The sequence below is a fragment of the Borostomias antarcticus genome (assembly GCF_949987555.1).
Source record: "Borostomias antarcticus genome assembly, chromosome: 16".
In the NCBI taxonomy this organism is placed as follows: domain Eukaryota; kingdom Metazoa; phylum Chordata; class Actinopteri; order Stomiiformes; family Stomiidae; genus Borostomias; species Borostomias antarcticus.
Genome location: NC_140249.1, coordinates 7089088 through 7102275, shown reverse-complemented (window position 1 = coordinate 7102275; position 13188 = coordinate 7089088). Strand labels below are relative to the sequence as shown.

The following is a 13188-nucleotide window of genomic DNA, read 5'->3' as shown; positions in this document are numbered from 1 at the left end:
GTATGTTTCCCATGCCAATAAAGCCCTTTAAATTGAAACAGAGACAGAGAGAGAGACAGAGAGAGAGAAATAAAGAGAGAGAGAGATGCAGATCATGAGCTGAGGAAGACTGACTACAGGCTCAGGGGGGTCGGCCTGGCCAGAGAATCCCGCCGGGCTCAGACTGGACGCGATTGCACAACGATGTGCAGACGGTTTCCTTCCGGCGCCACGTTAACCATGTACACCGGCTTTTCCTCCCAAAATAATGGGGGGGGGGGGAGAATTTGAAACCCTCACAGACAGGGTGAAATAAGAGTCCCTATTAGGAGATTAGTCCCACTGCTCATCCCTAGCGGCAAAGAATGTGACAACCTGTCATTCATTGAAATACTTCTTGCAATGCAATAAAGCATTGGAAATTGGAAAAAAATGAGAGTGAAACAGAGATAGAGGAATGGAAAAGGAGAGGGAGAGACAGGGAGAGAGAGAGAGAGAGAGAGATAGATCAAGAGAGGGGCAGTAGAAGCTCAGAGACTTGCTGGTGTGCAGTACTGGAAAAGACATATTACCAAACGGGCCTACCGACAGGCCCAGGGGCCCCAAGAGCTCAGGGGGGCCCTAAACATTCACTCTGAAGATGTCACCAGAAATAAACCAGCATGATACCTTTCAAGTGAGTCTTTATCCCCTCAGTTTAACTACAGTATAGGACTTTAGAGGAGCTTAGTACTCCATGCAATATGGGCCCTTCAACTCTTTTGGGAAGAAATCCAAAAAACAAGTCCTCCCCACAGAGTTGAGGTTCTTCGAATCAAAACCGAGCAGGGGAAAAAAAGCTGGTAAAGATTCTTTTATTGTGCTTCTAGGGAATGAGTTTCAAGAGATCTCCAAATTGGATGCCGTCTCATTGGGCAAATTCAAAAATGTGATAACTGGATTTGAAGTCGAGGTCTGTGCATGTTTAGCTGTTCGAATGTGGACTATTTATTTATGTTTGATGTTTTTGTATTGTTTTATGCTTTTGAACTCTATGAACACTTTGTAACCAGGGCATCATCACAGATGAGACATTGTTCTCAATAGGTTTGCCATGATAAATAAAGGTTATGTTATATTATATACACACACGGACGGACGCATAAAAGCTTCCCTGCCACACTTGTTTTTTTTGCGGGCGGTGGGGGGGCCTTTTGTATCTCCATGGCCCTCCAGACAGACTGTGGCCCTGCTGGGGGTCCGGCCCTTCAGACAGACTGTGGCCCTGCTGGGGGTCCGGCCCTCCAGACAAGACTGTGGCCCTGCTGGGTTGGAACAGGAGCACAGCCGGGGGCAGAGAGTGTGACCACCGCTGATCAGGTACCTGTCTGTCCATCTGTCCGTCTGTCTGCCTGTCCGTCCGTCTGTCTGTCTCTCTGTTTGTCTCACTCACTGTCTGTCTGTCTTACTATCTGTCTGTCTGACTGTCTCTCTCTCACTGTCTGCCTGTCCGTTTGTCTGTCTGCCTCACTGTCTATCTGTGTATGTTTATCTAACAGTCTGTCTGTCTGTCTCACTGCCTGTCTGTCTGTCTAACAGTACACCTGTCTGTCTGCCTGCCTGAAGGTCCTCTGTGGTGAAGGACACTGGGAGAAAACATCTGTGACGATAACCCTGAAAAAAACTGCTTATCTCTCTTCCTGTCCCTCCCTCTCTCCCCCCCCCCCCCCCCCCCCCCCCTCTCTGTCTCTCCCTCTCTCTTGGATCAGTCCGGTGTCATAAAGCAGGTGGCAGCGGCCGATGTTCCTCTGGCTCAGCACAACGCTAGGGATTTACAAGCTGCTCTCCCCCCGCATGGGTCACAGAGGCTACCTGGACGCTTATGATCCGTGTGTGTGTGTGTGTGTGTGTGAGAGAGAGAGAGAAAGAGAGAGATTGTGTGTGTGTGTGTGTGTGTGTGTGTGTGTGTGTGTGTGTGTGTGTGTGTGTGAGAGAGAGAGAAAGAGAGAGACTATATGTGTGTGTGTGTGTGTGTGAGAGAGAGAGAGAGAGAGAGAGAGAGATAGACTGTATGTGTGGGTACAGTGTGTGTGTGTGTGTACGGATGAGCATGCCACTGCACACAGGTGGAGCTGAAGCCTGTCCAGATGGGTTTTATATCAGTGCCGTTACAGTAGCAGCTGTAAACATAAACAACACATAAACATCTCTGTCTCACCTCTGATCCTCTGCTGTCTGAGAACTTTCTGTCACCAACTTCCCCCTCACACTGTCCTGTCTCACCCTGGGAACACATCTGTGCCTCACTTACCTGCCTCACTCTCTCACCCGTCTCCCTCTCTCACCTGTCTCACTCTTCCACCTGTCTCACCTCTGATCCTCCTCAACTGCTGTCAAACTTTCCTTCACTCTCCTAACTTTCTTTCGGACTCTCACGCCATCCTTCTGTCTCACAACAGAAACAGATCTGTGCCTCACTTACCTGTCTCCCTCTCACTTGTCTCTCTCCCACCCGTCTCTCTCTCCCACCTGTCTCTCTCTCTCTCACTAATCACCTCCTGTCTCTCCTTTACCAAGACCCATTAGTCTTTTATCCATCGCTCTCGTCCTCTCTGCCTCACTCTCATATGTGTCATACAGTCGAAGCCTGACCTGTGAGGCCAGACCCAAATCTGTAGTGTGTGTTTGTGTGTTTGTTTGTGGTGGGTGTCAACTTATCTGAGAGCCACACCTGGTCCAGATTGCAGGTTATCTCGCTCAGTGTCCACCCCACTGCTTTGCCCCCTTCTCTTCTCATGTCACACACACACATGCACAAACGCATACATGCGCACACACACACACACACACACACACACACACACACACACACACACGTCTAACTGTTCAACACTAATAGAACACCAACACATGAAGAGAAGACCTACAAACAGGCAGACAGATGCACAAGCAGATAGACAGACAGAGGTGTTTGCCTTTTTCGGAAAAAGCTGACTAATCAACTGTTCTGCTGGTGGCGTGTTCCCAAATATTCTCATAACACACAGGAATATGGCTGATAGCAATGTACCGAAGAGGAGATCAAATTATTCCTAGCTCTCATCCATGAAAATAACATCACAGCCATTTTAGATGGAAAACAGCAAACAGGTTCAAAACATTATTTATTTTTTTTACTTGTCAGCACTGGTGCTCCCAACTTCCCAAGGTTTTTTTTAAATTGATAAAAAAAACAATAATATAATAGAACAGTATGATTCACAAGTAACATAAAATGGTGGAGGTAGCATTAAAAACACATGGTAGGCCTCCAATGGGGCTTCATGCCATAACCTGGGGCCAGGATTTAAATGTTTACTACAGTAGAACCACAATGTGTGATGTGAATGTTCAGATAGAGGTCAGTGACATCACAGCGACAGAGGGAGAGAGAGACACACTTGGACAGAGGGAGAGAGAGACACACTTGGACAGAGGGAGAGAGAGACAAACTTGAACACGGGACTGGGCCCCCAGACTGGGCTTTGCAAGTATCTCGGCTCTGATGTCCTGCAGATGACTAGACCTGCTGTCAAACTAGCTAACTGAGTGGTTAAAAGCTAATATTAGGGGGGGGGGGGGGGGGGACAGCAGAACAATTATTTGCACTCGCAAAAATGCTCCCAATTATATGCGACCACAACCGTCGCAATTTCCAGCCCTGGCAATAGAATGCCACAATCTACCAGGAATTACGAAATGTAATTTGTTTGGCAACGCCTACTTCTTCTACCAACAAAATTACGCTTTGCGTAGCCTATTTTATTTGCTCCAAACCAGTTGATGGTTTTCAGTTTTTTGTGACATTTTAAAGGTTTGCTTAAAAAACGTTTGCTTGACAATTACTGAAGATGGAAATAGCTGGCTTGTCCAATCAGAAAAGAGCTCACCAAGTCAGAGGAAAATTATCGACTATCCTTTAGGTTGTTTGTGCCTTATGCTGTTCACACTGGGCGCGGCGAGAAAATTTGCGCCGCCCAGTTCACCCAATCTCGCCGCGGGATCAATGGGTCGCCGCACGAATCCGCCGCAGAAAGTTCCAAAAATTGAACTTTTGCGAATGTCGCCCTGCGGCGAATCCTGGCCGTCGCGGGGCGAGTTCTGCGATTCGCGCCGCCCATGCCGCCCACCGCCCAGTTCGCGCAAATTGTATTGTCTTTCTATGTAAACTTTTGGAAAAATTTGCACCCGGTGTGAACACAGCATTATATTAGTTTTGATCTATTGGGTTTGCCCACGGCTGTAGCACATGCACAAACAAACGTTACGCACTTTTGTTGCCTCTCTATTCTCATTTATTCCTTTATGTTCTGGGACAAATCCCTCATCATCATCATCATCATCATCATCAAAAGAACGCTAAGAGCTGCAAAGCTTCATTAAACTTAATTACCTTCAGGGCGTGTGTGTGTGGGGGAGTATGTCTTTGTGTGTGTGTGTTAGGGGGGGGCTGTGTGGAGTGTGTGTAGGAGAGAGAGAGAGAGAGAGAGAGAGAGAGTGTGTGTGTGTGTGTGTGTGGGGGGGGGGGCTGTGTGTAGGAGTGTGTGTGTGTATGGCGTGTGTGCGTGTGCGTGTGCCTGTGTGTGTGTGTGTGCGCGTGTGTGTGCGTGTGCCTGTGTGTGTGTGCGTGTGTGTGTGCGTGCCTGCCTGGGTCTTCAGAGAACAGGGCTAGTCCTGCGGAGCCACTGTTCATCCCATTCAGTGGGGTATCGGGATTAAAATGTAATTTCATTCAAAGAAGCAAATTGAGTTCTGAACATACTAATCTTCATTCCACCTGGCAGAAAGAGCCACAGGGCAGCAGTGAAGAGAGGAGCCAGCGAAGGAGTGGAGGATGGATGGCTCGCAGAAGGGCAAGTATTCCCTCCTCAAACTATGAACGCGGGTCTATAAATAAATAAACACGAGTAATGTTTGACCGTTCTTCCTGCGGGGGAGATATGGACGACATGCCTCGAAAATACTACCGCAGCACCCCGGCCTACTGCGATGGCTCATTCCATATCAAGATGCACAGGCACACAGCCGCCCTCAAAGGCAGTTACTCTCAGGAACGGGGGGGGGGGGGGGGGGTTGACGACGATTCCCTCCAGCCGCGGAAATAATTAAACTAATAATTCATAAGAGTGCACGCGGCGCGGCGGTCCGATCGCGGGAAAAAGCAGAACGCCGTTCAATTTGTCGGGAAAAACGTGGATTGGGTGGGTCGTTCGAATATACCGATGGCGCCGCGATGCAGGTTGCGTCTTATCGCTGTTCCATCCAATCTGTCTGCCCTCCCCCCTGTTACCTCGTAACAATGTCTCGCTTCTTAATGAACGAGCCGCCGGGCTACGTCGACAATAAACCACCCGTGCGCTTTCCTGCCGGCGTCCGTGTTTGCCGACAACAAAAAGCTGTGGGTTACGAGCGCTCTTCCCTGACGTGGCTCAGCGTTAGAGTTCCTGGCACCCTCTCCGACTCTAGTCTGTGCCTCTCTCCAAGTTGGAACCACCTCCTCCCCGACACCCCTGTCACGTTCCCTAGAGGGTAGAGACGGAGTCCCCTGTCTGCCCCCCCCCCCACCGCTCCTCCGTCCATCTTCCCATCCTCTCCTCGGGTGGAGATTTACGGCAGCGGGGGTGACTCGGTGGGTCTAATCATCTTAAGTACGTTGGGAGGAATAAGCACTTCCTCACTGGCAAGGCCCAGCCAGCCCTCCAGACCAGCTCTGCTTAGACCAAGTAGAGAGGAGAGAGAGAGAGAGAGAGAGAGAGAATGAGAGAATGAAAGAATGAAAGCAGAACAGCTGGATACTACAGAGACCATTCCAGTTGTCTCTGGGAGTGAGGGGTTCTCTCTCTCCCTCTATCTCTCCCTCTCTCTCCATCCACCTCTCTCTTTCTCCATCCACCTCTCTCTCCATCCCTCTCTTTCTCCATCCCTCTATCTCTCTCTCCCCAGTGTTAAATGTTTAATAAGCTCACAGGTCACTGACCCTTGGTGAGTAGAGATGCACCCATCCACTTTCTTTCAGTTCCGATCCGACTCCGATACCAGAATTAATTAACATACACTTTATACAATTTGCACACACCATATTCTTATTGTATTGCTACTGTACTGCATTGAACTGTTTTTATTATTAGGATATCTTGTTGATGAGGAGCCAAAACATAATTTTACTCATCAATTTTCCCCAACATATGGATACTTGTATATTGGATGTAGGCCTAACAATGAAATAATCATTGAATCCTACTAGTCTATATATTCTCTTTCTCATATCAGCGCCCACTTTCATCAAATAAAAAGTAAAAGGGCACTAGTCCTGTGTCCATGCCTCTGGGAGGGGTAGAAGGGCACTAGTCCTGTGTCCATGCCTCTGGGAGGGGTAGAAGGGCACTAGTCCTGTGTCCATGCCTCTGGGAGGGGTAGAAAGGTACTAGTCCTGTGTCCATGCCTCTGGGAGGGGTAGAAGGGCACTAGTCCTGTGTCCATGCCTCTGGGAGGGGTAGAAGGGCACTAGTCCTGTGTCCATGCCTTTGGGAGGGGTAGAAGGGCACTAGTCCTGTGTCCATGCCTCTGGGAGGGGTAGAAGGGCACTAGTCCTGTGTCCATGCCTCTGGGAGGGGTAGAAGGGCACTAGTCCTGTGTCCATGCCTCTGGGAGGGGTAGAAAGGTACTAGTCCTGTGTCCATGCCTCTGGGAGGGGTAGAAGGGCACTAGTCCTGTGTCCATGCCTTTGGGAGGGGTAGAAGGGCACTAGTCCTGTGTCCATGCCTCTGGGAGGGGTAGAAGGGCACTAGTCCTGTGTCCATGCCTTTGGGAGGGGTAGAAGGGCACTAGCCCAGTGTCCATGCCTCTAGGAGGGGTAGAAGGGCACTAGTCCTGTGTCCATGCCTCTGGGAGGGGTAGAAGGGCACTAGTCCTGTGTCCATGCCTCTGGGAGGGCTATGTGACGGATAATGCTGTTTTTTTTTTTTATATATATTTGCTTCAACATTCAAATAAAAAAGAACACATAGTTAGTGAAACCTGACACTCAAGGGGCAAAACCTCAGCCCAGATGTGCAGGTAATGTAGCTTATGATTTATACATAGGCTAATACCACAGGATCCAGGTTAAGAAAATTGAACTTTTCCTATTAGTGTTTATCTGATTTCTTTTTCATGAATCAAATATGATTTTGTTTTACATGCATTGACATCATAAGACAATATTGGGCTTTAACAGCAAAAAAAAGAGTTGATATCAAAAGCTGAACACAGGTCGACGCATTGCTGGACTGATGCATTACCACTCGGCCACCAGCGGTGTAGTAAACCCAGCAGGAGAAGTAGATACTAAGGGAAGGAAGCCGGTCCAAGTATGGCAAATGTTTTCTTTTCATTTTTGTATCCGCCCAGTGATTCTGATCCGCACCAAAATGTAATGTATTCTAACTTGGCCGATGCTACACCCCTCCACTGAGTTTCATGAACATCGCTCTGGTAGTTTTTGTATAACCCTGCTATATGACCGAACGAACGAACGAACGAACAAAATAACACACAGGACCTAAAATATACCCTCCGCCAGCGGTCGCTGGGCCGAGCCAATTATAAGCTTGGGATGAGCCCCCCTGTCTGCTCTGCGCTTCCGTCACTCACTCCACACCTGCAACAGAGTGGGGCCCAGTCCCAATGTCCACCCTTGCAGACTCACAGACTTAAGGGCGCGCTCCCGCGAAGTCCGCGAGGGCTTAGGGGTGTCCCAATGTCAAATCGGCAAGTGCATGAGGGCTCTCTGGCAGACATTTTGAGCCCTTTATGGCCCCTTACCGCAAGTCTGCACTTCTGCAGACTTCGCCTAAGGGAATTACCCACAGTTCATATCGGTGTGACGTGAAACACGGGGTTACCTGAAGAACAGCCAATAAACAAGCACGGACAGATCAACCAACCCTAATGTTCACGTTACAAAACAAAATATGTTTTCATTTTTTCAGCTGGACTTGCTTATCTGCACAAGTAGCCTTATAATTATTTTGGTTTCATTATTTTTAAGTATGGGTTATTAACCCCATGGGTTTGTATAATGTGATGTGTAAAAATATGTAGGCTATGGTTATAAATTACATCGATTTCTGTTGCTCTAAATCGTATGATTTCCCAGTTAAAAGCAGTATGACATTAATCACCCATTTCGGTGCAGTGTTCTTTGAATTGAGATTTCCAACATGAATATGGAAAGAGTTGTGAGGTGCAGGAATGTGTATACATAATATATTATCATTCTTAAGTAAATACTTTTGGATTCATCACAAACAAGAATCACAGGCAGTAATGTAGTTCGCATATCACCACAAAATGAAATGATTTCAACAAGTTGAACAGACATGTTTTGAGGGTAACACAGAGTTCGGATAAAGGGGATTTGACTCAGCCCAAAATTAATTTACATGAAGGCCTACCAGAAAAACATGTACAATTGAAAATTTGATAAAAAGCCCCACACCCACAATAGTAAGAAATGTGTTTTCACGTCAATGTAATGTGATGTCGCAAGTGCTGTCCCATTCCTTTTTATACCAATTCGAGCCCTTGCAGCCTCTCGCACTCAACCACTTTACCAGGTGACGTCAATAAGTCTGTGAGGGCTCAGGGCTTGAGGGTTTAGGGGGGACATTGGGACTGGGCCTGGGTCTCTGCCCCAGAGAGCAACGCTGTCATATTAAACTGACACAAGAGTAAAGAGAGGGAGAAATAGCTCTAGTTTACAGATTGCCTCATTAATGTTATCAGGTCCCTTATTAGCTTTAGATTTAAATCCGAAATATTGCCAAATAGGCGCATTTGCTTTTGGAAATCCTCCACAACTGTCTAGTGTAACCAACTCCAGCAGCGCATGCAACTCAAGACTTTCACCTTCACTCGCGAACGTTCTTTGAAAAATATGTTAAACTTGTTTCAGCATAACGTTTGTCAATAGAAGCAAGCAGTCTGAAAGGTCGGCTGGTTTGGTGAACTAGATGCTTGACCAAGGGAAATGTGAATTGTAGCCTGTGATTGAATGAATGAATACGGGAGCTTGAGATGCTTGATTAAGTTTTATCACCACCCCTCGGAACATTGACTTTGCAAATATTGCAAGAAGCTGTAGGCTACAACTAGTCTATATAGTTAGTGTGAAAAATCTCAGAATGGGTGATCTTTTGGCTTCCATGTTTGCTCCATGCATAGCTTGTTGTGTTTACCGCGCGGGGTGAGCACGTTGCTTGTGCATGACGTCACATGCTGCGCACAGCATAGAAATGGATAGAATAGATTGGCTCCTATGGATCAGGCCCATTGCCACCGGGAGTTTGAAAACAAGGTAAGCTCATCCCTAATGTGCCAGATGAGGCTACAGCAATGGGTCAATGAGTAGTATTACTTCTCCCTCTATGGGCGTGCGAGCGGAGGTGCGGAATCCCGCGGGTCAGGTTACTATTCCCAAGTTCTTACATCTGTAGCCTCCCTTCACCATCTCTCTCTCTCTCCCAGTGCCCTCCAGCTCCTCTCAGGCGGAGGTATAGGAGCAACAGACGCAGGAAAGGGAGAGAGAGAGACAGTAGGCTAGAGAGAGACAAAGAGGGGGAGAGAGAGAGAGAGAGAGAGAGAGAGAGAGAGAGAGAGAGAGAGTGATGGTGAGGGAGGTTAGCTGGAGATATTGAACTAACACAGGGAGAGGCCTCTTTGTTCCTTTGTGCCAAGAGACTGGCACAGTTCGACTCCTCTGAAAGGGCATCCCACAGCATGACAAATAACCCCCCTCTCTCTCTCTCTCTCTCTGTCTCTCTTTCTCTCTCTAGCCTCTCTATTTCCCTAGCTTTTTTGCTCTCTCTCTGTCTCTCTCTTCCCCCTATCTCTGTCCATCTTGCCTTGCTGTCCCTATCCTGGTATTACCTCAAATTCAATCAATTCACATTTAACCAAGCTCGGAAGCTCTTTCACAATAGGAAGAGCAATCTGATGCAAACTATAATGGCGCAGATATTACATGTTTATTCTCCATGTCTCTGTCGTCTACACTTGCTCTCTCTCTCTCCCTCTCTCTGCTGCATGTCTCTACTGAGCCTGTGTGTTAAAATGTGTGCACTGAATTGTGTGTTTGTTTTGTTTGTTTCTGTGTGTGACAGTGTGTGTGTGTGAGTGAGTGTTTGTGCGTGTGTGTGTGTGGGTATGTGTGTGTGTGTGGAGAGAGGGGATGGCTTGGGCCGGATTGACTGATTTGCACAAGGCTTAGGCTGATGCTGGGAATACTAACACGGATGGACACACACGCGCGCACGCACGCACACGCACACACACACACACAATCATAGATACAAGCAATGCATTCAATACATTTAGACACAGAACAGACAGAAATGCTCAACATATATGCATATATTAATTAATGCAAACAGAGAGAGAGAGAGAGAGAGAGAGAGAGAGAGAGAGAGAGAGAGAGAGAGATGCCTAAGAGCTTGCATCTCACCACAGCTCTCTTTGCATTTCATCTACTAGCATTCAATGATTCATACAGAGGTGCTAAGCCTCAACATGACAAACTCCACCCTCCCATCCTCTACTCTCTTTCTCCCTCTCTCCCACCCCCTTCCTCTCGCTCTCTACCCCCCACCCCCCCTCTCTCTCGCCATCAAGCCGTGCCTGAAAGTGGATAGCAGGACATTAATAAGACACATGGCACAGCTCCTGGCTGGTATGGAAGCCAAACCCCAACCTCAATTCATTATGATATTTAGCACTACATGATCAAAGTGATTCACGTCTGCTAAGACACACGAAAACGCTGCGCATGCTTTAACGACATGTAGGACAGTGGACAACTTGTCTAAACTGGTGCTCAGACGTGGGGGCAAATTTTTAATAATTTAAATCTGTGCTTGACTGTTCGTCTGACACAATTGAAACAATGGGCTGTTCCCCAAAAAAATGCGAGGCACACCCACCTGACGCTCTAGTAGGCTAATTGAAAGGATTTCAAATAGTAGCCTATTTCAACCCTCTCTGCTGGCGCGACAGGTGAAATAGCCTAGTTCCACATCTAGGCTATCAACTATGTCCCGTCGTCTCTCTGCCAGGGTGGAAGGTTATTATCGTCCACTCTAAAATAATGTAATACTGTATAGTGGGCTTTTGGCAAGATCTGAAAAAAGTTGGCAAAAGCTAAAATAGCGACGCGCTATGCAGCCTACACACACACGCACGCACAGTCCTACCTTAGTCCTGAGCGGCTCGGTCTCCTCCAGGATGGAGATGAACGGGATCTCCAGGAACGAGGAGAGGAAGTCCACCTGGATCAGCTCCTCCGGTGACCGGGGGAACGCCAGCACGCTGGACACCCCGCGCACAACCAGATCCTGGCAGGCGCTCCGCGACAGAGACTCAGGGTCGCCGGCCGCGGGGGACCGAGCCACCATCTCCAGGCTGAGGTTGTAGGGCAGGAGCGGCGCGGGGGAGGTCGTCGCAATGTCCGCCCCGGTTTGGTGCCGAAGGCTGGCGAGGGCGCGGTTGAGTGCGTTCTGTATCCTCGCCGGTTGCCGGGTCGGTAGGAGCGCGCCGAGTCGCACCGTGTGCCCTATCCGGGCCAGGATGTGACAGGGCTGAGGGTGGGGGAGGCAGGGGTCGGGAGAGACGAGAGCCAGGAGGAAAAGCAGCGGGACAAGACGTCTCTCGGGGGAAAAGTGGCGGGACGGGAGTAGTGTCCCCGGGGTAAAGCAGCGAGTCCACAGTCCAGAGAGCGACACCATACTGAACCTCCGAGCGGGAAGAAAGGATCAGTGGACTTCGATCAGCGGGAGAGCGCATAGCTTCCTCTTTCTCCCGGCTCGCCCTCCTTTCTCAGACTTGATGTTTTCTTTTGCCTTCGTCTTGGACTTGCTTTTCTGTTAACGTTTTCGACATTTTGACGGTTGATGTTTTTTGTTTTGTTTTTTAAGTTTGAAAAAAAAATCACGAAAAGAAGGCGCACGCGAGAGGAGGCTACAACGGCAGAGGAGAGAAGAGCGCGCGCAACTGAGAGCGCTCGCCCAGCTTCTGTCAGTCCTTTAGGAGCGCCGGCAGAGGACAGAGCAGCTCACTGTGTGTGTGCGTGTGCGTGTGCGCGCGTGTGTGTGTGTGAATGAAAGAAAGAAAGAAAACGAGAGAGAGAGGAGCGGGAGAGAGATAGGGGAGGGAGCGAGAGAGAGAGAGGAGAGCGAGTGGATACAGGGTAACGAGAGAAAAAAAAACTCACCAACCAAAGCACCCTGATTGGGAAGGGGCTGCAGCTGCTCCCGGAAGCCTTCAGGTGGGAGAGGCGTGACTAGCGCTTTATTAGTTGCACTTAGTAGTGAAAGATGGCAGCGAGGGGGCTGTGGTAGACTGCCAACCGCTTTGTTCACCTCATTTCATTTGGGTGCGTTTGTGACATGAAACATGAAGCGAGATTTGATTTAATTATCTGCAACATGAGCAGTAGGCTAGGCTAAAAGTCAAATGAGGAGAGAGGGGGGGGGGGGGGGGGGGGTTGGGTGGATGGACAGACGGTAAAAAAAAATCCCCAACCAAAACACCCTGATAGGGAATGAGCTGCAGCTGTGTTTGTAACAACAGCACTCAGAGTCGTGATCATTTTTAACGTTATTGATCTCCCTTATTAGTAGTTGTTTGTTTAATAAGCCCACCGGAATCTCCTGTTTCCACTGAAGACGGATCTGATAGTTAAGATTCTTAAAACGAACGAACTGTCTGTCTGGGGATGTAATGATAACCGGTATGATGATTAACCGTAATAAAATTGGATTCGATTTATCGCAATACAATTATCATTATAAACAATGTTTGATTTCAGTGCTTTTAAAAACTCACTGTAAATACTGTCCAGCATCAATCAAAGTTGTCTCCAATATGCATTATTTTAATGTTTATGCAAACAAAAAGTGCATAGTGCTGCTAATTTTATTTGTGGTTTTCAATATAAAACACTGAAAAGATTTTAGTGTCTGTATCAGTAGTTTTTGAACATTTTCAGCACATTTTTTAATATGCGATAATACCGATAACCGTGATAATTTTGGTGACGATAACCGTGATGTGAAATTTTCATACCATTTCATTTCGGTTTGTCTGTCTGCCTGTCTGTCTGTTTTTTCAGCACCTAGGACAGCACTACAATGCCTCTTATTGTCTGCCTGCCTGCCT

The 13188-nt window shown here is 48.0% G+C and overlaps 1 protein-coding gene across 1 annotated transcript in view; it reads right to left on the bottom strand.

Moving 5' to 3' along the window:
- LOC311319509 (glutamate receptor ionotropic, NMDA 3B-like) overlaps nucleotides 1–11756 on the bottom strand; it is a gene marked incomplete at both ends in the record, with an annotated part of 68839 nt that extends 57083 nt beyond the window's left edge. The window contains one exon of the mRNA XM_084451068.1: nucleotides 11226–11756. Within this exon, the coding sequence (XP_084307194.1) occupies nucleotides 11226–11756 (531 nt within the window). The remainder of the gene's footprint in view (nucleotides 1–11225) is intronic.
- Between the last annotated feature and the right edge of the window lie 1432 nt (nucleotides 11757–13188).